Below are 23922 nucleotides of genomic sequence, written 5' to 3'. Positions count from 1 at the left end.
CGCAGTGCCCCGACTTGCACGTAGTTCTGCCTTGATACACAATTCAATTACAGTAAATTCCTCTTTAAATAATACAATTTGGAAGACTCTTAAGGATTCGAAGATGTCTGGGGTTAAGTAGCTTTTAAACCGTCAGTTTTTAAATGGCTTGTGCAATGAATACGCTACCTTTAAATCCTAAAGCCATTATAAATATGCTATACATCTGGGTGCCAGTTTATCTCTCCATATTTCTTTTTAAAATGAGGAAAACATTCATAAAAAGCTACTTGGCACACTTTATTTTAGGAAAGCAGATGTTAATTTTTTCACGTATCATTTTATGACCAACTACATGTGTAACGTTGGAAAGCATCCAGAACGCCTCTATTATTTGCTAAATGACTGTTAGTTGAGGCATATTATCCTCAGCCTAACCATGGTATAGGTTATATCAATAAAGTAAACATCTGTGATTTTTTTTTAACCAGGGGATGGGGGGGTATAAAGAGTTACTATAAACGAGGGAGGGAGAAAAAAAAAAAGAGTTCGGGTAGGAAGCGCACACCTGCGTTGCAGCAAAGAGAATATTTATATTGTTCGATGCAAAACAAAGTCCCTCAGTCGGGCACTCGGGGATATTTACATGACGGGAGATAAAGTTGAAAGCCTTTCCCGGCGTGCCAAATGGGATTCTCCCTGTGGCCTTCTGCGTGGCAAGATAACAGGTACTGAGCGCTCCTGGCGGCGTCAGGCATCCGCCCGCCTCACCCCCTCCCCCGCCAGCCGGCCCCAGGCCCAGCCCGAGTTGAGCCGGGCGCTCGGGCTCTAGGAATTCCCAGGCACTGCGGAAATTTCAGCGGGGTTCCCAGCCTAGAAATCTGCTCAGGAAGCGTCCTCATTTGCCCTGCGTCGCTCGAGGACGCCGGCGCCCAGGCTAAGCCAGTGGCGTGATAATTAATGGAATACAATATTTATGGTCGGATGTATTGACTCTGAAGCGAGCGCGCCGTGTAGACAGTCCGTGGGGGTCTGACAAACAGGGGGTGAGTGAACAAACATAATGACCCGAGTACTTATGTCTATCCGGTTTACTCACTTAAACCCGAGGTATGTAACATCATGATAAATATTAATATCCACCTAGACAGCCCCGCCGTCCTCCTAAGCTCTCCCTTCCTGAGCGCTGCCCTTTACAAAAAGGCCAGAGACGAGGTTTTTAACATAAAATGCTGCAAATATGAAAAATAGGTCACCAATAAAATTGGTCTCAGCGTGGAGCGTAATTGCAACAAAGTGCCGCCGAGTGAAATCGAGGAGCAAGCTGGCTGAGGCCGCACAGTCGCGAACCATCTGGTGTGTATTAAAAGTGGTGCTGTAAATATTGCTGAGAGCTAATGCATTATCGGCTTCTATAAGTGCACAGGGCCTGTAAGCTTTCCATATGTTAGAATATGCAGATCGAGGGAGAGCAGAGAAGGGTGTCCTATCAATCACCGGCTTCTAAAGCATTGTTTTGCCCACTGTTTGTGGAATTTTGGCCCCAAACTGCAGAATATTCATTCCCGTTCTCTCCTCCCCACCCCTGTCCCTTTCCCCTCTTCCCCTCGGTTTGCTTTCTCTCTTTTTCTCTAGCTCTTTCTCCCAGCTCCCTCCTTCCATCCCCTCCTCCTCTCTCCCTTCTCTCCAAGGGGATAGGACAGGCTTTGCTGACGTCACTTCACATCAGTAAAAGAGAGTAACTGTTTCAGAGAGAGGGAGAAAAAATTCATCTGTTTTTCATCAGTGCTAAAGTTTTGCCTTTTTAATAGAAATGAGCTGCCCAGCCTGAGGAGTCCTTCTGTTTTGAAGCTTTTGGGGGGTGGTAGAAGAGATTGCGAGGTGTTCTTCATCTCATGAGCTGAATCATCCTGTAAGCGATTCTAATGCCAGAATCAGCTCAAATAGATGAAACTAATTAAAATAAGATGCAAAGATGATGTCTTCTAGAGAAGATTTCACATCCACACCTACTAGGCAACTTTTGCCAAGGGGGGTGGAAGGCTTCTGGCTCCCTGACACTCCTGCTTGGAGTCCTGGAACTTCTTCCCTTCCCTCTGGTTCCTCTCTTCATAATTCCACCCCCCACATACCCAAACCGCCACACACAGCACAGCTAATAATTTCCCTGCTGTCACATTACTTTTCTAGGGAAAACAGTTAAGAGTCCTCCTTTTCCTGATGATACCCTGCATTCAAGAATTTACTATAACTAGCCCCTCATCTCCTCTGAGCATCCCCCCCTCCCATATTCCTCACTACAAGTTGTTACTCAAATCCTGTGCAAAGAAATTTCCCTACATTGTCCCACAGATCATTTTCTCTTTCCCAAAGTTGTCCTTCTCACTTTCATTCTTCCTATTCCATGTCATCCTTCCCTTCCCCGTTCTCTCCACCACTCCCTCTTGTGCACACACAGTACAAACCTCCAGCACTTCCAGTGTGGATAAACCTGCTGGTCATGACAACACAAGTTCAATCAGCAAATAAATAAAACTCTTACTTTTTTTTTTTTGGCTGCCGGCTGCATTCCCCCTCTGGCCGTTGCCTCCTTTAATTATAGGAGCTATATTTCTTCCCTGGGAGACACTCGAGGGGATTTTTAGTTGGAAACTCGTTTCTGCTGAGTTATTTAGGAGCCAGGACCAGTGAGTGAGTGGCCCGTACACAGAGGCTTTGAGTTAAGTGCAGATTGAGACATATCGAGTTCCCTCTAAAAGGATCATTTCATGTGGGAGGTTGGACACAAAGTTTGCACTCGTGACTGGCATTCCAGTGAGAGACATGCATATTTTAAAACAACAAAGCAAGCTAGAAAGAAGGCTTAGGGGAGGGGGAAAAACTTGGAAAGAAGTTACTAAGTGACAAACATCTGTCAACATGGGATAATTTGTACACTCCAATGTAAAACTATCTGCCTCGTTTGATGGCGATCAAGGCACAGGATCTAGGAGAGCAAAGTGGATACATATTTATCCCTGTGAGATATGGTGAAAAGACATTTTCCCCCAGATAGGTGTAAGGTGATTAAAACTGCATGAATGAATATTATTTTTAAATGTTTCTTAGAATAGTGGAGGTCTCTAAAACTGCTTATTTCTGATGGTTAATACAAAACTAGAGCCTTTAATTTTGAAAGTTGTAGTTTATTTAAACAACAGAGTGATAAAGTAATAAGCAGGGCATTTATTATAGAAAATAAAAGGAATTTTATCGTAACAAAAAACAAAAGCAAGGCAAAGAAAGAAGAGAAACAAAAAGCTCAAACAACCCCTGGTTGCTATATTCTAGAAATCCTTAACTAAAAGTACCGGCTTTACATGTGTATGTGAGCCAAACATATAAACATCCACCTCTCTGCGTGTCAACAAGGAGAAAAGGCAAAATATTTTCAGAGGATTTTCTGTCTCATTTAAGCTTGGAGTTTCAACAAGCATATTACACTTTGAGGGAGAAAAGCAAAAAAAGTTTCTTTTTTTAGGAGGGAAGTTTTTAAAAGCAGAGTAAAAGATCAGGCGAGATCCTAGCACGTCCTTTTTTTTTTTTTTTTTTTTTTTTTTATACCCAGAATCTCCAACAACCACATGGAAGTTCAGGCTTCAGCTTCCACCGAGAAATCTTTTTCTCCTCCAGATCTGAAGACAAAAGGAGAGGAGGCCTGGTGGTGAGCGGGATATCTCTGTTAGTTGTCAGTGCAGGTCCATGGGTTAGGAATGCTAATGAGCCTCTTGGCCAGCTGAAGACTCGGTTCTCTCTCGTACACCCTGACGTTCACACACACTCAGGCTCATGCATGCCGACTGACAAGCACACAGACAGAGGCTTGCGCATGACCCTGTCTCTCTCCTTTTTCCTCTGAGCCCAGAGATCGATCGCTGACCCCACCGTTGGGCCAACGCTTTATTTATCTGGCTGCGCAATGATATTTTCAGCCTTAAGCGTTATATACAGCAAATGTCTTCCTAAATCAACACAATAGGATAGCTTGCGGAGACCAGCCTGGTCTCTCTTAAAGAAATCCCTCGCTCTCTCTCTTTTTTCCCTCCCCTCCCTTACAGACACCCCTTCTCCTTTCCATCTTTACAACTGGGGCTATTTTATACGTTGGACTGGGGGGGATTTGATCTCTTTCTATCAGCTTGGTTGGAGGAGGCCTTAGCAGACTAGGAGATGGATAGACACATTATCCACCCATCACTGTGACCTCCATCAGGGGTTCCCTTGTCAGCCCGATCCAACCGCCTAGACCTACTCTATTCACATGATCCGGATTTCTCAAAATTGGGGTGGAAGAGAAGGCGAGGGGTGGCCAATCGAGTGTGCAACCTTGCACCGTGTTAATTGTTTTCTTTCCTCTCAATTACATTCATAAACCTATTTTCTGCATTGCACGTTATTTCTTTGTGCTTCAAAATTGAAACCACGTGCAGCCTTCTCCCCTCAGCGCACACAATAAATGCGCTGCCCCCTCCCCCAACCCATCACACAACTATTTACATCTTGGTTACTCACTCTGCGCTCCGGCCCAGGAGAAGAGATTGGCCCCGCGGGACTAGGTGAGGCTTTGTGAAAGCATCTCTCAAATCCGTATCTCGCCCCCCCAACTCGGGGAGAGGCTCCAGAGCTCCCCTCCCGGCCTCCTCCCACCCCCTCCTCGCACAGGTGGTTGTGGCTTACTTTGGGAGAGCTAGCAGGGAGGACATCTAGGGAGAAAGGCAGCTCAGCAGTATCCGGCCGGGCCCGCCCGCTGCCCGCCCCCCACCCTGGCCTGCCGGCCGCCGGGGGTCAGCGGTGGCGGCGAGCTCGTCTCCACCGGCCCCTGGTCCACGCGCCCTGGGCGCAGCGGAAACCGCGTAGGGAGCGGCCGCTCCCCTGGGAGCCTTCCAGACCCAGGTTCTCGCAGGCAGAGAAGTCGCACCATAAATAAATAAATAAAGTCCAAAGCGGGGGGAGGGAGAGCTGGAAAATGGATTCGCTGACAAGGAGAGATAATAAATGAGAGGCGCTTTCAGATAGATATCTCAGACGTGAAATTGCGCCCAGCTGGTTGTGTAAGCAAACAAATAGTTTCATGTTAGGAACTCTCAACTTGTGGCTTGATGAATAGAACACGACAGAGGTAAATGGGTCTTTAACTCATTTAGGAATACAACTCTTTGGCTTTCCAAGTAAAAGGCCCAGTGACGCCACGAATCCTGAGCAGGCCCTCTAACAAGAGTTTTATTAGTTCCCACTTGTGTTTCCCTGAATCCCCTCCCCGCGCTCCTTCACGGTTTCCCATTGCAGAGACATTCAGGTGATTTGTTCTGAGGAATCGAGGAGCTTACGAGGTGATTCTGCCCCTGTAGGAGATACAAGGACTGCCTACGAGCGGAGGAGGAGAAGGAGGATTTTTTAAAAATAAACTTTTGCACACTCCAAGCAGACGGGCTCAGGTAGGCTTGGGTGTAGGGGCCTCCATATCCCCAGCGCCCCTGAGCGCAAAGTTGGGCGGAGGGGCTTCCAAGAGCGGACGGAGACCCTTTGCGGCTGCCAGAGACGAAGAGCCTGAACCGACCGAGGTGCAGAGTTCCGGAAGCCGAAAGTGGTCCTGGTGGCCGGGAGGGAGGCCGATCCCCATCCCCGGGCTTCCGCCAGGCCTGGCCGCAGGTTGGGATGTGCATGTCGGGGCAAAGGTCATATTTTAAGTCCTTTGCGCCAGTCCTTGTCCCTCCGCGGCAGATGAGGCGCCGCTATAGTCCCTAGAAATTGCCGGAGGAGAGCAAGTCCCAAGACAGCCTTTTTTGATGCTTTCAGCAAACTTTGTGGCTAAAGTAGTTTAGACCGACTTCAAAGCCCCTAAAATTCTCAACGTTTGACTTTCATACGTCACAGGTAATTTCCAGAGGGAAGTCACCTTGTGTGGGACACTCTCCAACTGTTAACATGGGTTTTCTCTGACCCTGGGGTGGGGGGGGTCCGTCGGTTCTACCCCGCCCAGTTCGCCCAGCCCCACTCTCCTGAGTCCTCCAGCGGACTTTGTGGGCTACACCTGCCTGCGGCCTCACACCTGGGTTCCAGGGCTCCCCCTGGCGCTTGGCTCTAAGGTGGCTCACTGCTCAGGGGCCTCTGGGCAGCCACCCAGGTAGAGGAGACTCCCACCTGCTCCACGTGGCCTTCTGCCCAGCGGCTCCAAGGGTCTGAGGTGGCACAGGATCCTGAGGGGGCACCCGGCCTCTAGTGGGCTGTTGCTCCACACTGCGAGGGGCCCCCGGGCCGCTCGGCCCTTAGCTCCCCCGCCACGGACACTGGTCAGCCCGGCCAAGGAGATTTTAGATGGCCGGGAGCGGAGACGATGCTTCCTGTTTGTCGGAAGCCTCACCCAGTGGCTTAGATGCCTGTCTCAGTTCGTAAACCTTCCCTTAGCCCGAGCAGATTCATGGGGCCCAACTGCGCGCTCTGAGAATGGAAAGCCTCGGGTTGCGGGTTGCGGACAGCCTGTCCTGCTCTGCAGGGGCGTCCACATGGCCCCTGAGTCCCTGGGAAGGCTCCATCTCTTTGGCTGAGACACACAGAGAGCTCTGAAGATGACTGTCTCTCTGTGTTTAATGCAGGCGGGGACTACCCCAGCCACCAAGGAGACAGCGGAGGAGAAACCCACCGCCCGCAGATCCCAGAAATGGCCTGTGAGCACCTCTTGCTCGTCCCCAGGGCCTCCTGGTTCCTAGACCAAACCTGGGAGGGAGTCTGTGAGGCCACAGGAAGGCCTGCTTTTCTTCCTATGCTGTGCTGGTCACCCCCACCCCACCCTCAGCTTAGGCCCAGGCTTAGAAAGGTCACTGGGATTCCCCAGGCTGTAGGCCCTTGAGCAAGAGCCAAGTTAGCACCGTCAGCTCTGAACCCTGGAACAAGTGCTTCCTACACCCTGGGCCTCGGCTTCCTGGCCAATCCCACTTTGGGTGCCTTACGCTTGGGCCTCCATATTGAAATTAATTGAAAAATACGTTTCTGACCTACGAAAATGTTTATCTGTTTTCATCAGAGGGATCACACTGTAATGAATATATTTACATCTCATTTCAAGAAAGGTAGGAAAGATCGGTGAGTGCTTGGAGGCAGCTCGGCTCCCCTCAGCAGCCCCGCGCAGCAGCCCAGCCCACCCTAACTCCCCCACTCCCAGGAAGGCTCCCTGAGACTTCCTGGGGGGCGGTCAGTGGTTAAATACGAGTTCTTCCCACGCTCCTCCTGCCTTGGGTGCCTGCAAAGAAGTCAGCCTAGACCCAAAACCATTGCCCCTGGGTGTGGTGCAAAGGATGAGGCTCTGGGCCGGGTGGGACCTGCTGGAAGGGAGGAGGGCCCCAGGGGCTCCACACCCCAAATACCCTATCCGTCTAGCTGCCCTAGGGCTCGGGCCGGTCCCCAGGCAGACCTGCAGGGGCTTCTTCACAGAAAGCGGTGGCATTGCCAGGCTGCTCTGCCCCCAGAATTTTAAAACCTTAGGTGGATTGGAGCTTGTTCATGCATTTTTAAAGGGGTGAGGCCACCTGGAGACTTCTAGACAGCAAGTTGAGAGGAAAACTTTGCCACTGACTTCAGAAAGTAAAGCTCCTGCCTCATCCGTGCCGGTTTGGGGCTGGGGGAGAAGGTGAGGGAAGAGGTGAAGAGGTGTTATTTTAGAAGACCTGGCTTTATTAATATGTTAAGAAAAAGCTCCCTTGGCAATATGTGTTCTCACAGTGCCAACTTGGATCCTATAAAACATTCATGCTCCGAAAGCTGTTCCAGAGAGCAGACCCACACACACCCCAAAGGGGAGGCCTCAGCAGGAGGCTGCTGCCCTGAAAGGGCCGCTAAGACTCACACACCGCTTCTGGAAAGAATCTGCTCCAGCCCAGCTGCTGGACTCCCAGGTTCCAGGTCCACACTCCTAAGCGCCACAGTGGGGCCCTTCCAGATGCCCCACAGAGCTAGAGGGCCCTCCCGGGAAACCCCTGTGACAGGGTCTGGAGTGAAGTGCAAACCGTAGCCAGATATAGCGGACCACAGGAGGAGCAAAGCCAGGGCTCGCAGCTGAATCCCCAGCTCTCTCTCCCAGAGCTGGGAAGAGGCTGACCCTCCAGTCACAGATGAGACGCAGAGGTGTCAGAGTGGCCCTCTCCATGCTGAACCCCCCACTGTCAGGGCTCCATCCTCTCTAGCCAGGCAAGTTCCCACCTGCAGATACTGAAGCAGGCAGCGCAGAGACTCGACCACGAGGGACCGGGCCTGCCCCAGCCTCCTGGCCAGCTGCGTGCTGGCTGCCCACCACCTACAAGTTCACAATGGCTGCTGCCGGCACCGAAGTGCCCTGCCACCCGCCCCCCACTGCCCACTCTGTCCCATGCAGAGCCTGGCCTTCCGCATTTACAAAACCAAAGCAGCTGCTTGCTTTTAGGAAATAAATCTAGCCAACTTGGTAATGGACATTAAAAGTTTTGCCCCTCACCCCACCATTCTAAGAATAATTGGAGTGGAAATTAATTGGAGGGTTCTCTTGCACTGATGACATCTGTCAAGCAACCAGACACGTGGGTTTTGCTAAATTCTTTTATTTTTTGTTTAAATTTTCACTTCAATTTTAATTCTTGAAGAACAGCCTCGACAACATATATCGCACTCATTATAAGAAGCAAAGGGTTATATCAAAAATTATTAGTATAGAATCACAGGAAATCTGGTTTGGAACCAGAAAAAAATACAAAACAGATATAGATACATAGACACAGGACAATTTTTTTAATAATTATTTGGAAAATGTTATTTTCCCCTAACTCTTGTTTCTTTTTTATGTGCATACGATGTTTAAATTTTACAAAAAAATGAAAATAAAGACTAGTATTTTACAAAATGAATAACAATGTGTGTGTGTGTGTGTGTATGTGTGCGTGTTTCTACATAGGATTCGGTCCACTTCCATGTGTGTTGTTTTCTGTACAGAATATATCCACATCTGTCCACAATAAATCCTGGAAGGTCCGTTAGTCTCCTTCTGTTTTATTAAAATTTTCATGGTCCTCTCTTCCAAATTTTTTTCTTTTTCTCATCAGACACAAGGTCTTTTTCCTTTCCTTTCCAACGTGTCCACAGATCTGACACTAAAAAGAGTCTCTTTTTCTCCTGGTTTGCAGCTCGGGTTGCATTTCTGCACGGTGGGCTGCTCCTGTCGCCCTGGCCCTCCTCCCCGCTGCCCGGCCCACCGCACCCTGCATCGGCCGCCTGGTGTCCCCGCGGCATTGGAGTCCACGGCCCCCCGCTGGTCCTGTGAGTCTCTAGGGGGTGGGGGCAGGTGGGAAGCGCCCAAGGTCTAGGAGCACTGGATAGACATGTAAGGCCAGTTGAAGCTGCTCCCAGACAGTAACATATCGCGGATGAGAGTTTCGATGGGGGTTTTACCTACCAAACGGACGAAGAAGAGCTGCTCGATGACCGAGGAGGATACGGTGCGCAGCGAGGGCAGTCGTAGTAGCAATTTGCCGAAGCGGCTGGGCTGGTTAGGGTACTGGCTCCTCACGTACTCCTCCAGCGCGCACTGCGACTTCTCCTGCAGGCTCTCGATGTGGGCGGCGTCCGACAGGCCACAGGCATCTGCCCAAGCAGCCACCGGAAGGAGAGACAAGGGGAGGGGGCACACGGTTAGGTCAGCGGACAGCAAAGTCACAAACAGCAAGCCGTTCATTGTTTTTTTCTTTTAAAATAGAAATAGAAGGAAGAAGAAAAGAAATCCTCCCCGCCGTGCCTCCCTACTACTCCTTCTTCACTATTTCCTTCCCCCGGCCCCCGACACAAATACAAACAAATCAAACTCCCACCAGGCCTGGGGAGCTGGAGAGACAGGCACACACCTGAAGAGGCAGCAACCTCTCCAGTCCCTTTGTTTCTCCTCTTTCACCTTTGGATTAAATAATGTACGATGCTGGAGCCATGTTTGCTGTACATAGCAACCTGTCCTCCACCTTCAGGGGAGCATCTTTTCCGTTGTGCTCATTAAAGGGAGGATTTCTGCCCCTTCTGCCCCTGGCTTTGGGGTGTTCAGGAGCCCTGACTAAATATGCAGCCTGGAGGCAGTTCTAAAATGCTTCTTGGAGTCCCCCTCTCAAACCTAAATGACCCCAAGCAGAAACCTCAAGGAGAACCTAGATTGTATAGTGAATAGACACATGCGAGGGGGTAAGAAATCATAGGCTGGCAGTGCCTGGCATCAGATCAAGCTCATGCTTTGGCAATATAGGATTTGCGATCCACCCTCTATGCAAGCAAGAACTCTGCAGCAAATCCTCAGCGAGGGTGAACACTTCTATCTGTGCCTTAGATCACATAATTGAAAACTGGTCACATCTCTGTAAGCTGTATGATAATCAGAAGGAATATGGCTCAGTTACTCCAGGCTGCAGGAAGGAGACGACTTCAGCGATCAGACACAAAGCTGGACTGGAGGCAGCTGCTGTTTCTGCTTCAGAACTGGGAGGTGGGGAGTTGAGGGGAGATTTGGGGAGATAGGCTTCCTGTGGCAGGACCTATGCACAAGGAAACATCTCAAAACCTGTGTGTTTAATCTCACATCAACCAAGGGCTCTTCTTGGTCTACTAAAAATATTTCAAGACAGCAGTTTATACTGTATCAACTAACTAGAGGCAAGCAAATGGAGGGGAAGGTGGAATCAGAGGAATGAAGTGAAGGCTTCCTCTCTTAGTTCAAACACCCATGTTGTTTCCTGTATTAATAATAAATATTTAAAAAACAGGAAGATCACTGAGGAGCCCTTAGCCAGTCAGGAGGTCGACTAGAGATCAAAGGCAGAGTTTGCTAATATATAGATCTGGAAAGAAATTCACGCATGGCAATGCCCCCAAAAGGACACTGTATAATTGTGAATGGGCAAGTGTGACCCTAAGAAGACACAGCAAATGATTCAAAGTGAAACCTGGGTCTGCTGAGTTTCTGAGCTTTATGTCTCTATTTCAAGAACTGGGATTTGTAAAGCATTCTAACACCTTCATCTACAAGGCTATGGCCTTGAGCAAAAATACAAATAAAACTAGTGATAATTCAGGAACTTCTGAGGCAGGTCTCCTTTGACCCCAGCTCCAGATTGGGTTCCTCTCAGATGTCTAATTACTCTAGCCAGCCATTTGGTGCAGCCACACTAGCCTGACCTGGGAAGTCAGTGAGATTTTATGGCTAGCAGGATGAGGGCAGGAACAGTTTGGGGCTTCGATGCTTAGAGAGGGGACCCTGAGGGTCTGCCCTTGGCTTTGCCTCCTAACCTGGTCCTGCTGAATGACCACCATGCAGACTCTTATTTACATATATCTTGCTTGACATGCATTATCTGCCCCTTATGCCACAGGATCCCTCTCAGCCTCAGAGAATGCAGTATGAAAGGGACCCACTGATACCCCAGCAGGTTTTTTTTTTTTAAAGACCCCTATGGAATCTCCTCAGGTTTGTAAAATATTTATCTGATATTTACACTTAGGGCCCCCAGGGTGCAAGGTCACTACCCTTCCCCCAGCTAGGCTACTCCAAGGGAGAGAAGCCCAGGAAAGGCATGCCTGGGCCCTGTGTTGGCTGCATCGAGTTCTTTCCTCCTCTGAAGGCAGAATGCCTGTAGCTGGGCCCCGCTGCAAAGTGCCAGCCGGCCAGCCCTGTGGCCTCCCTCGGGCAGGAGCCCTAATTTGGGCCTGGCTTCCCACTCTAGATATTCATTCCTACTCTGGATATTTCTGCAACAGAATTCCCCCAACTGTGGACTGACAGTATGAGCTCTCAGATCAATTGTCTGGTTGTGGTAGCAAAACTAGGTGAGCAGGGGGTGTGATGCAGTACATATTTAGACTCCATGAGTTATACCCAGATAAGAAAAGGAGGCAGAATGTGCAAAACCCATGTCTCGCTTTTTATATGGTAGTGTCAATGTGGGAACCCTCAATATTTCTTCTACAGTATATGGAAAAGAAATTATGTAAATAAATAACCATTACCGCTCAGGCCCTCCCAGCTTAGCCTTTGTAGTGCAGAGAATGTATTTCATGTTGTGCATTCAGAAGAGTTTAGTGTTCAGGAAATATAGATGTAATCAGCTGCCATAACTAGAAATCAAAGTTATTATTGTGCTGAAAATGGATTTCTCATATTTATGTTAACTAGATGGCTCCTTTCGGGGAAAGTCTCATTTATCAGAGAGAATATTTAGGTGTATGAATTAATGAATTTTTTTTAAAAAAAGTAAGTTCAGGTCATGACCTAGTCCTTGGATGCTGTCCAGAATATTAAGGATTAAACATACCATCCGGAGGCCAAATGTGAAAACCACCACAGGGAACCCCCGTGCCAGCTTCAAATACTTATCCGGAGTAAACCTCCTTGGACAATATGTCTAAAACTGTCTTTTCCATCATTCAAAGTTTGCTTAAAAGTTGGATGACTTTGAGAAGGCTTCCCATGAATTCCCTTCTGGCTAGCAATCAAAACAAGTTTAGTCAAAAGTGGAAATGTGTTGTATGGAGGAGGGGGGTGAATTACTACTGACAGCTCTATTTCCACTTTCAGATATTCTTCTTGCAATTTTTCCAACAAAATAATGTTATTGTTCACTTCTCGGCCTCCCTTACACCTTGAAGACTTGGTTTAAGAAATATCTTTGTGAAAACTTTTTTTTAAAGGAACACTTTTCACAGGGACGTTTTAGGATGGAAAGTTGAAAGGAAAGCATGAATAATTCCACAGTCTTCCCTACAGCCTGCACAGTCCTTGCCTCTCTCTGGGAAAGGGCAGGAGATCAGAAAAGTCAAGGGGGTTCAAAGAACCTTAGGGGGGGGGACAAGGAAAAGGGAGGGAGACTTTTCTTGAGAAGACCTCTGTCCAGCTCCAAGTCACATTTCTGCTTCAAGACACCTCACTGGATGAGATTTTAAAACCCCAGCTTCCCCGACTCTGGCTTGCTTCCTGATTAATTTGGCTAAAGAGCTGGGTAGTGGAGAGCCAGACAGGCCCCAGGCCTGCCAGAGCTAAAGCAGCCGGGTCGCTGCTTCCCAGGCTCTTTGTCACTTTTGAAAAACACGTTTCCATCAAGAAGACTTATTAAGATAAAATGCATTCAAACACCGAGGAGGCTATTCAATAAATCTTCCATTTGTTTTAAGGTTCGCACTTTATCCTCTTGCAAAGAATAACTCCCTCTCCCACTAGCAGACCTGCATTTGCACTGAAAGTAAAAGGGGGGCAGTCCAAGTCCACAGCTCAGGCCACCCTGCATACAAATGAGATGCTCTTGTCTAAATAAATTATCTGCTGTTCAGATCGATATTAATACTACATTTGCTACATTACAATATTGTGCAAATTTAAGAGTCATTTTAATACAATGTAAATATGATTCTTCACGCATGAAAGCCAGGAAATATTGATAGATTATACCACTGCTTACTGTTCAACGAGGCCTTGGGAAAGGGGTTTTGCCATCTCTGCTCAAGAGTGGTTTTAATTTGGCCTTTGGAGGTCCTGCCTCTAGGATAGATTTATTAGGATGGTTTATTTGTTCTCTGAATGGAGGAATTAAAAACAATAGCGCCAATAATGGTGGTAAACCGGCAGCTAACCCTACTCACAGTGGGCAAGGCCCGAGACCCAGTCTGAGCAGCTCTGTTCCCCACCAGCGTCCTTTCTGGCTTTGTTTTTATTTCCCCCCATTACCTGCTGTCCTGGGTGTTTATATGTTTCCCTCTTGCAGGTTACAATAATAAAAGGGGGGCAGTGTTCTCAGAGGCTCGGACCAGAGCCTTCAAAGGCAACATTAATGCATTTTCCTGGAAGTTAATTTGAACCATCTATCATAAGAGAAATTGTTAACATGCATGTTACCACTGCCTACATTTAATTTGATATTTTAAGGCACTCTGTTACATTTCCAATGTTCGTGCGTTTTGCGTGGCTATGAGATTTATCTCCGGGGCGGGAATCCTCCCATACTTGCGGGTTCTACAGTATTGCTTTTGTTTTTCATCTTTCTTGTTTAGATCGAATCCGTTTTTTACGACCCTCAATAACCTCAGCAACTGCAAACATGAATGGTTTCCGATAAGGGAAAATCAGGATGCAATAAAGCGGGATTATTTATGATTTATTTGCCCGTATTCTTCTCTTTCTCCCTCTCTGTGTCTCACTGTGTCGGGAAACTCAGCCAGGGAGCGTGCCACACAGAGGAAAAAGCCACATTCCCACGTTCTCTTCCTTCCCTCTCCTCCCCCAGAAACGCTGAGCTCCAGCACACACGCACACGCACATCGCACACACATGCACACCGCACACACGCGCAGCCAGACGGATCCACGGCACCGCCTCCCCGCCCCACCCCCCGCCAGACACGCGCCCGCCGCCGCCGCCGCCGCAGCCCTGCGCGGGGCTCCAGGCCGCCAGGCCGGGCCACCTAGCCGCCCGCGCCCGCGCCGCCTCAGCTCCCGCACCGCGGAGCTCCCAAGATGGCAGCGGCGCTGCCGGCCGCTTCCCCGTGCGGGGGCCGCAGGTCCCGGCCAGGCCGGAGGTCCGACGAGGGCCCGGCCGCGGCGGGCGCAGCGAGGCGGCTCAGGAGGCCGGGCCCGAGCGGAGCGGGGCCTGCGGGCGCTCCCGGCGCGGCCTGCCCTCCCAGCGGCCGCAGCCTCACCTGACGTGAACAGCACGATGGCTTTGAGGCAGCTGTACTCGGCCGAGTCGACGTGCAACGCCTTGAGCTTCTCCACCTGCTCCTGGAAGATGCGGATGTGGTCCATGAAGGCCACGACGCGGTCGGCGGACATGGGCGAGGCGTGCAGGCCGGCGGCGGCCAGCAGCGGCGCCACGTGCAGCGGCATGGAGCACTGGGCTGCGTTGAGCACGAACAGCTCGCTCCAGGTCAGGCGTAGCAGGGACACCTGGTCGGTGATCTGCAGATCCGGGAAGAAGGGGATGTTGCGGGCCCACTCGACGGCGCTGAAGAGCAGGCGCGCGGCCAGCTCGCAGATGTTCTCGATGCCCATGATGTTGTTGGGCTGCATGCATTGGCTGCCGTAGCGCGACGTGGGGTAGGGCTCCGCGCGCAGCAGCAGCGAGATGTAGCCGGACAGGTAGCAGTGGCCGTTGAGGGGGTCCCCGTTGGTGAGTGCGTACTGGCCTGGATTGGGTTGAGTTGGAGGCATTCTTCCTCGCTGAACCGCTGACGAAAAGAAAGAGAGAAAAGAGGCAATGTGCATCCAGGGGGCTTGCGAACATCCCGTGCCGCAGCGCACCCGACACAATGCGGAGGTTCTTCCCGCAGCCACAAGCGCCCTGGAGCATCTCCTTTGGCGCTCTCTCTCACTCACAGCCCACACCCGGAGGCAATCTGGGGTGAAGCCCTCCAGCTCCGCGGCTCGGTATGCCCAGCCGTCTCCTGCGCCCCTGGCCACCCCAGCCCTGCCAGAACTAGGCCCGACTTACGGGCCCCCAGCCCGGTATGGCCAAGAAAATGCCACCCAGCCCCTCGACCACCAACAAGTCACACACAGATTAATGAAATCCCACTCACCCCTCCAGAAGGAACCAAATCAGGGTAAAACAAAAACAAAAACAGGCGAAACCAGAGAAAGGTTGTGGTTCTAGGCAAATGCCTAGCTGCCTCTTCATTTGCAAGCAAGCTGGTTTTGCTCAAAATGTTTCCATATTCTCTAAAAATGCTACGGAATTATCCTTAAAATAGATACAAGTTACATACCCTACTAACCACTTAACAACTTTTGAAGAGAAAACAAGTATCCTGCACCCCTCCCCTATCCCTTCCTCCCCATCGCCCCACACAAGGTTCTCACTGTTAAAAGCAACAAAAAATTGAAAAAAAAATCAAGAAAAAAGTTGAACTTACAGTAGCCAAACATTATTGAAAAAAGTGGAAAATATAATTAATGTCTGTCCTGCGCGGTGCCACTGCAACCTGCAGCCAGCTTTTGCCCAGTGAATGCACGAGCTTGCAACTGCAAAAACACTGGATTCATTAACCATCTGAATGCAAAACGTAAGCATGCTTTGAGTTCTTAAAGCTGACCAAAGTTTTTTTTTTTTTAATGTGTATGTTTTACTTCAACAGTGCCAGCGTTTTAAATTGCCATGTAAACAAAGACAACTTTAGGAAAAGTTAGGGCTACTGAACTCTCCCCCCCAGCAAATTAATATAGATATGTCCATGTACACGTAGCTATCTTACTTCAGGTTATACACTATTTTCTTAAGTTTTCATTGATTCTAATTTTAATGCAAGCCCCAATGCAGTTTAAACTCTTGAAACATAATGGCTAGAATACTTTTTTCTAATTATAGTTTTGAACTTGGCAGTTATTTTTCAATTAAATGAGAGTACAATTCAAAGTTTTTTGTTTTGTTTTGTTTTTTGTTTTTCAGATGCCTATAAAATCTCCCTGGAGCTAGAAATGAAGTCGTCACATTTGCCTGCTCCTTGAGATCTGAAGGAATTCAATTTCTTTTCTTGTGGCATATAAAATATAATTTTAAAGTCAATTACAAGAAGGAGTAATCTGCATTCTACAAAATTGACTGGTTCACTAATTTGACTATAAGACATCTTTAATGATTGTCAGGAGATAAACTTTAATTGTAAATGGCTAGATATATTTATAAGAAAAGTGCTGCATCTCTTGCCACATGAACATGAAGCATATCTAAATACAACATCAAAAGTTGTGTTAAAAGAAACCAAAGCCATACAACACAGGGATTAAATGATGTGGAAGCTCATGCCAGCTGCAGTCTATGCATTATAGCCAAATCAGAAGGATCGGTAAATGCCGCTGTAAATTGTAATTTGTATGCAGTATTTAAGCAGAGGGTGGAGTTTGATGAAGAAATAAAACGAGTATCATGCTTTAAAAAAAAATGACACAACTATGAAAGCACGGTTCAGTCACAAACTTTCCTTTGAAAGTAGAGGGGTGAAAACAAGGCCACAGCTCTGGAGGAGGCGGCCCCAGCTCGGTAAAGAGGAGAGGGAACCAGTGAACAGGCCAGAAGCCCCCCTTCCCCCCTAATTAGACCTACAAGTGCAATAAATCTCACTCCTCTTTTTCCAAGCTAAGCTTCCTAAAGGATGATGCAGTAATGAATCTATGGTTCAGAGTACTCCAGTCTCCAGCCCTCCCCCATTTTAAATAAAGGGCATGAAGAGGTGGAGGGGAAAGTGGAATGAAAAAACACAGAAACAGAGTTTTCCAGGGGAAATAAGCACCCCTCCCCAAGTTCATGCCAGCCCAGCCCCAAGCATCCTCACGCACACGCGGGAAAGAGACACGCACCGAGCACATCCAAGACAGAGAGAGGGGATTTTAAGCCACAGCTCACGATCCCAGGGACAAAATCCTGAGCAGGCAGAGGGTGGGGTGGAGGAGCCGGGGAGAGGAGCGCAGGCCGGGAGGGGGAGGCAGCGGCAGCGAGCTGGGGTTGGGGGGGGGCGGCTGGAGACGCCGGGGGAGGAAGGTAGCGGGGACAGAGGAAGCTGGGACGGGCCGGGACCGCAGGAACCCCAGCCCCATACAGCAGCCACCCCCGCGAGAGAGAAAGAAAGAGGGCCGGGGAGGCGGGCGAAGCTCAGGGAGAGAAGCACAGAATAAATATTCACCTTCCCGCCTCATGCCCACTTTGAGGCACTTCTTGAGGCGGCAGTATTGGCACTGGTTGCGGTGGTGCTGGTCGATGGGACAGTTCCTGTTGGCACGGCATGTGTAAGTTAAGTTCCTGCGGACGCTCCTCTTGAAGAAACTTTTGCAGCCCTCGCAGGTGAACTGGCCGTAGTGCTTGCCGCTCGACTTGTCCCCGCACACCACGCACTCGATGTGCTGCTGGCTCTGGCCCGAGCCGGGCGGGCCCTGGCCCTTGTCCCCTGCCGTGCCGGGGGTGGCGGGCGCTCCGGGCTGGCCCGGGGTCTGCGGCGTGTGCGGCGCGCCCGAGCCCGCCTGCTGCTGCTGCTCGCCGGCGCCGCCGCCGCCGCGGGCCGCCTGCGCTGCGGGGTTGGGGCCGCCGGGGTTGCCCCCGGCCACGTCGTCCTGCGGATCTCGCCAGCTGCTAACTACCATTGCCATATCTTTGGGCCCGGGGAGCGCTGGGGGGAGCCGAGCTGCTCGCCGAGGGCCGCGGGGCGCGCGGGCGCGCTGGGAGGGGAAGGGGAAGGGGAAGGGGGGAGGGGGAGGGGGCGGGGGGGCCCGCCCGGCGCCCCGGGGTCGCGGGAGCCGAGCCCGAGCCGGGCACCAGCCGCTGCCTCCGCCGCCGCCGCCGCTGCCGCCGCTACTGCCTCGGCCGCCCCGCTGCTGCTGCGCGCCCGCCCGCCCGGCTGGCGTTTTGTTGTGGTTCCTGCTGTTTTCTTTCTCTCTTTTTGCAGCCCCCCCAGGCTCTCAGGCTCCCCCCCAACACCCCTGCTCCCCTCGCCCGCTCCCCCCTCGCTCCGATCCTGGGGGGGCCACGCTCTCCTTCCCCCCCTCCCCACCCCCCCCCAGCGAGCAAGCTCCCTTCTCTCGCTTTTTTCTTCTTCACCAAGTTGCAAAATCAGAAATGGCACAGGCGGCAGCCGGTAGCGGCGCGGGGCGCAGCGCCGGGGGCGGCGGGCATGGGCCACGGCGCGCGCACACACTCACCCTCCGCCTTGCCCGCACCCCCGCGCACACACACACTCGCACACACACTCGCTCACCCGCGCCGGGTGCCCGCCCGCCCGCCCGCCCGCCGGCCACTGGGGCTACGCGCTGTGCGCCGGCAGAGCAGACATAGAGGAAGCCGGTGAGGGCGGCGGCGGCGGCGGAGGAGGAGGAGGAGGTCGAGGTTGCAGGCGCCTCTGGAGCCGCTGCCTCAGCTGCAGCAGCGAGCGCCGCTGGAGGAGCCGGGGCCCGGGCCGGAGTCCGAGCTGGAGTCGGGGCTGCAGCCGGAGCGCGAGCTCGGGTCGGGGCCGCCCGCGCCGCCGCCGCTGCTGTCCCGGCGGGAGCCCTCGCTGGGCTCGGGATTGAGGGGAGCGCGGTGAGCCGAGCAGGGCGCGGGGCGAGGCTGCCGGCGGCGATCAGAGCGCGCTGGTGTCGGGGGGCCAGGTCCAGGGCCGGACGCAGCCAGCCATTCAGGAAGGCAGTGCTGGAGAGCGGGAGGCAGCCAGCGAGGAGGATCACACACTTTGCTCTTTTTGTTGTGCCGGTGGCGCCGGGCTCTCGCTGCCTTTTTCTTTCGGGAGGTGACGGAGGGGGAGAAAAACACGGGATAATTCACGCCGGCGACGAATTCACAGCGAAACAGAAAATATAAAAATCAGAAGAAAAAGAATTGCAAAAAAAAAAAAAGAAAGAAAAAAAAACCGAGAGAGACATCCAAAGTAGGTCGAATAAATAATCCTCTTCTTTTCCTCTTTCTTGCTCCTTCTTCTGCTTCTTCTGCTATAACACACAGAGCTAGTTAAAAAAACCCTGGAGATCGCCCAAAAATGTTCTTTTTTTAGTATTTTAAATAAGTGCTCTTCAGCCGGGAACCAACACCCTCCCTCCAAAAAAAATCATATATGTATAAAATAACGATAAGAAGAATACGAAGGGGGTGCCTCCTCCTCCTCCTTTTTTTTTTTTTAAGTTTAGCCCTCACTCTTCTGCAGGAATGGAGTAAAAGAGACAAGGAGGAGGGAGAAAAAGGAGAGAAAGAAGAAGAATACGGGGGAAACAACTAATAGAATATGTAAGAAAAGAGAAAGGGGCGAGAGGAGAGGGGGGAGAGAAGAGAGAAAGAGAGAGATTGAGAGAGAGAGGCGGAGGAGAAAGAGAGAGAGAGAGAGAAGAGAGAGAGAGAGAGAGAGAGAAAGAGAGAGAGACCCCAAAATTGAATGCGTTTAAACGGGAGGACTCGCAGAGCAGTGTTTCCGAAAGGGGGATCTGCGCGAATGTCTGTATATAGTGAACTTTGACACTACTATTGAAACTGACACGTTTCTATGGAGATCGCTGCCTTATATGGAGCTCGTGTCAAGGAGCCAAGAGAAGGGCTGCTGGCAACTGATAATCAAAGGCGACTGACTGGTCAGAGCCCTGAATCGGGGGGAGAGAAAATGGGAGGCTAAGGTTAGCCAAGCCTCCCGAACGCCATTGGTTGGAGAGCCCCTCCCCCCTCCTCTTTTTCTTTCTTTCTTTTTTTTTTCCCCTCCCTCTTAGCTACCTACTTACGGGTTGGCGAGGGAAGGAGGAGAGAAAGTGGGGGGGGGTGTGCTTCTGACAAGCGCAATTTACATTGAGATCGCCCTGCGCTGCTATTTACTCTGAGACCTGATTAGTATGGGTCGTCTATGGTCACACACACACACACACACACACACACACACACACACACACACACCAGAGGGGGAAGGGATGGCGAGGGGAAGAATGCCTTGCAATGGGTAAAAAGAGAATTAGAAAGACATTATTTTGTTTTCTTCCGAAAAGTTTTTAGAATTATGTTTTATGAGCGTGAAGAGCGTCATTGAAAATGTTAGGAAAATTTTAAATGGGAATTAGACTCACCGTTTTAATGATTCGTGAAATATTTTGGGTTTGTATTGTTTTCTTCTTTCACATATAAGCACAATCCAAGAGTGGATTCTGCTCATTTTATATTCCTTTAAGAAACAAAGTAGGGACTCCCTGTTTTTTGGTCCAACGTATATTTTGGTTTTAAAATTAAGGGTTTAATTATGACAAAAATGCACTCCTGGAATTCGCAGCTATTGCCACAAAATCAATCCGAGCCAACGGTTCCTCTCCATCCCAAAGATGATTTTTAAAATAAACTTTCCAGTCAATCCGATTTTTCCTTCTTCTCTCTTTTCTTTTCCCTTTTTGGTATCCTCAGGCTGTTCCAAGTTCCTACGAACTCTCCAGTAATTATTAATAAAATAGTAGTAAGTTCTCATATCGTTGGGGGCGGGGTGGTTAGTGCGGCCAAGTCCGAGTCCCAGGAAAAGAGGAAAGGGGTGAGCGAGAACGGAAGGAGATGGGAGATGGGGAGAGGAGGGGGGAGGGGAAGAGGAAGGCAGGAGGGAGAGGGAGGGAGAGGGGGAGAGGGGAAGAGGGGGAGAGAGAGGGAGGGGGAGAGAGGGAGGGGGGAAGAGAGAGAGAGGAGAGAGAGGAGAGGAGAGGAGAGGAGAGGGAAGAGAGAGGGAGAGAGAGAGAGGGAGGGAGGGAGAGAGAGAGAGAGAGAGACGAGGGAGGGAGGGAGGGAGGGGGAGAGAGGGAGAGAGAGAGAGAGAGGGAGGGAGGGAGGGAGGGAGGGAGAGAGAGAGAGAGAGAGAGAGAGAGAGAAGAGAGAGAGAGAGAGAGAGAAGAGAGAGAGAGAGAGACTCCGATTCCCAAAGGCGATTGGTCGCCGGAGGAGGGGCCGGCGGGAGGAGCGAGTCCCGCCGCGAGGCCTGCAGGAATCGCTGGCTCCGGCTGCCACCTAGCGGACGGGAGCCGCGTCCCGGAGGCGCACAGTCGGGTCCCTCCTCCCCTCCCGGCAGGCAGCCTGTGCCTTTTCTCCAAACGAAGACAGCACTTTGAAAATTCTTTCAATGGATTTTTTTTCCTTGAAAGATCGTACTGGGGGAAAATGATACTTCTATTAGTTACATATTCTCCAATCGCACACTCGCACCCCCCTCGTTTTGAGATCGCTCCCCTAGGCAGGCTCAGGCGGGCGCGGAGCAGCGCGGAGTGACAAAGCCGCCGCTGCTGCCGCCGGGGGTGGGAGCTGCGCTTGCCCGCCCTCCCCTAGACTCGGGAGAGCGTAAAAGTTTGTCTCAGCTCCAGCACCCTGAGCCTCAACACGCCCGCAGGTAAAGGTGGGAGTAAATGGCCACGCTGTATTGACAGAGGTAGGGTTTGTTTTTTAATACACGTTCTCCCTTTAAATTTCACTAGGGAGGGGTTTGGGAAGCGCTGCGTGTTTGGGGTACGTTTTGCGCTTCCCGGTCTCTCCAGCCTACAAGTCTGGAGTCGCCGACCGCTTAGTGACGAGCGACGATTTTAAAGAGCAGAATAAAGGCTTTTCCGTGTCTGCCCTGCAGCCCCTCCAGCTCGAATAATGAAGAGACAGTCAATGCACTCCGCAAGCGGCGGCCCATTGTACGCAGCTGATGGAGAGGAGGCGGTGGGGGCCGGCGAGGGCTCCTTGCTCTCGCCCTTCTCCCCAAATAAACGCGCTTACGTCTCCTGGTCAGTTAAAAGGTGAAATGAACACGATTAAAAGACAGGAAGAAAGAAAAGAAAGGAGGAAAGAAAGAAAGAAAGGAAAGAAAGAAAGAAAAAAGGGAGAAAGAAAAAAGGAAAGAAGGAAGAAAAAGATAAAGAAAAAGAACGAGCTTTCTACATATAAATTCTGAATTGTACTCCCCATCTAGTACAAAGGCAGGCAGTCGAGGGCAGAGGAAGCAGGCACAGAGGGATACAGGCAGAAGGAAAGAGAACGTGGAGAGAGACGGAGCGAGTGGAAGAGGAAGCGAGAGCGAGCGCCAGGGAACCAGAGGCCTCCTGGACGCCCGGCCCTCGGGCCCAGCCGCCCTCGGACCCTGGACCGGGAGTCGTGGGCACCACAAGCGAGACTCGGCCAAGTCCTGCCCCACCAGGCAAGTAACGCAATGATTATCGTTTCTTTTGAACTCGGGGTTGGCAACGCAGACAGGCCGGGAGGCAGCCTTTGCTAGCATGGCTTCTGCAGGCCGGGGCCGCAGTCCAGTCAGCCGGGGCGGGTCGAGAAGAACTTTCCGCGGGGCCTGCTCCGGAGCTGCCCTCACCCGGCCTCTGTCCTGCGGCGGCGTGGAGGTAGGGATCACGGCCGCGGCGCCGCCCTGGAGCTGAGGATCATGCCCGCCGAGCAACAGTCCAAATTCAAAACAGGTCTCCTTTACCCCCATTCTCTACCCTCCTCCCGCACTGGCGGGAAAATGCTGCGGAGCCTCCAGCCTGGGGGCGGAGGACCGGGGGCAGAGGGTCCACAGGTTTGGCACCCGAGCCGCCGTCGCCGCCCCACCTTCCACCCCCCCCCCCCACCACCCCGGTGCCAAGCCGGAGCCGCGGTGGAGTCGGCTTCCGAGTCCGGCCGGGCTGGCCCTGCCGCCAGCGCCTTGCCAGGCTGCAGCCAGGCCCTGGCGAGCAAGGCTCCTGCCGCCCACCTGCGGACGCCGTTTGTAACGGGATCCCCTAATGTAACGCGATCGATGGCTGCCTGTTTGATGTGGGTGATAGTGTCAGCGAATTAAAAGGGACACCAAGCCACTCTCCCCAGCGGAGAACCCGCGGCGGCGGCGGCGGCGGCGGCGGCGGCAGCAGCAGCAGCGAGGGAGCACCAGATCCGCAGCCCCGCAGCCCAGCCAGACTTCTCGCGCAGCAGCAAGAGGGCTGGGGGTGGGGAGGGGTCACCTCCCCAGGGGTGAGGACGGAGCCAGTGTGTGTGAAAGGAAGAGCCTCAATTAAAACCGGCGAGAAAGCTTTCCTCGGCGCTGGGCAGGGGCGCGCGTTTGCGTCAGAGGGCGCACAGGGCGGGAGCGCGGGGCGGGGGAGCCGACGCCGGGGGCCGCGCCCTAGGGCTGGGTGGGCGCGGGAAGGAGCCAGCCCAGCGGCGTCGGCCTCGGTTCGGCCTTGCAAGCTAGGGGCAAGGCGTGGCAGGAGGACTAGATGAGGCTCCCCTAGAGCGGTGGGGCCCGCTCACCCGCGCTGTGGGCTCTTTCTGCCGGCCCCTACCCTGAGCTACCAAACTCGCAAGAGGCCCCTGGGATCTGGCGTGACCCTGGGTATGGGAAGAAGCGGAGACCTCGAGTGGCCTCAGGCGAAGCTGCCTGCTTCTCTGGAAGGAAGGGAGGGAGGGAGGGGTGCAGCCCCCGGCCTTAGTCCGGGAAAGGG

General features: G+C 51.8%; 2 protein-coding genes and 1 long non-coding RNA gene across 17 annotated transcripts in view; 2 read left to right on the top strand and 1 right to left on the bottom strand.

Annotated features, from left to right (window-relative positions):
- The window catches only part of ARB2A (ARB2 cotranscriptional regulator A), a 451132-nt gene extending 434227 nt beyond the window's left edge, over positions 1 to 16905 (top strand). For 2 of the 5 annotated variants that reach the window (XM_081233583.1, XM_081233580.1), the window contains 2 exons: positions 9165 to 9297; positions 9734 to 10484. In XM_081233583.1, coding sequence (XP_081089709.1) covers positions 9165 to 9297; positions 9734 to 9974 — 374 coding nt within the window. In that variant the 3' untranslated portion in view covers positions 9975 to 10484. Of the gene's footprint in view, positions 1 to 9164; positions 9298 to 9733; positions 10485 to 16441 lie in introns of those variants that run through there. The other 3 variants (XM_081233579.1, XM_081233578.1, XM_081233582.1) reach the window with 2 other exon arrangements.
- On the bottom strand, positions 8570 to 18252 carry NR2F1 (nuclear receptor subfamily 2 group F member 1). The gene is made up of 3 exons (XM_081233585.1): positions 17673 to 18252; positions 14697 to 15224; positions 8570 to 9621 (listed from the first exon to the last, which is right to left on the bottom strand). Exons 1-3 carry the CDS (start codon positions 18130 to 18132, stop codon positions 9341 to 9343), a joined length of 1269 nt encoding a protein of 422 aa, XP_081089711.1. The 5' UTR covers positions 18133 to 18252; the 3' UTR covers positions 8570 to 9340.
- A 3272-nt stretch (positions 18253 to 21524) lies between these two features.
- Positions 21525 to 23922, top strand: part of LOC308616978 — a 166280-nt gene continuing 163882 nt past the window's right edge. For 3 of the 11 annotated variants that reach the window (XR_014015791.1, XR_014015792.1, XR_014015793.1), the window contains exon 1: positions 22004 to 22649. This is a non-coding gene — a long non-coding RNA (uncharacterized lncRNA). Of the gene's footprint in view, positions 21900 to 22002; positions 22650 to 23922 lie in introns of those variants that run through there. The other 8 variants (XR_014015789.1, XR_014015790.1, XR_014015795.1 and 5 more) reach the window with 6 other exon arrangements.

This window comes from Mesoplodon bidens (assembly GCF_964165515.1).
Source record: "Mesoplodon bidens genome assembly, chromosome: 4".
Lineage (NCBI taxonomy): Eukaryota > Metazoa > Chordata > Mammalia > Artiodactyla > Ziphiidae > Mesoplodon > Mesoplodon bidens.
Note: the sequence above shows the minus strand (reverse complement) of the source record. Positions and strands in the feature narration are given on the sequence as shown.

Bases quoted from the DNA above. Each gene is read 5' to 3' on its own strand.
- NR2F1 (XM_081233585.1), bottom strand. From the start codon at position 18,132: ATGGCAATGGTAGTTAGCAGCTGGCGAGATCCGCAGGACGACGTGGCC. The intron at 15,225-17,672 runs GTGAATATTTAT...TCTTTTCGTCAG, and splicing joins AGTGGGCATGAGGCGGGAAG to CGGTTCAGCGAGGAAGAATG. The intron at 9,622-14,696 runs GTGAGGCTGCGG...CTGCTTGGGCAG, and splicing joins CATCGTGCTGTTCACGTCAG to ATGCCTGTGGCCTGTCGGAC.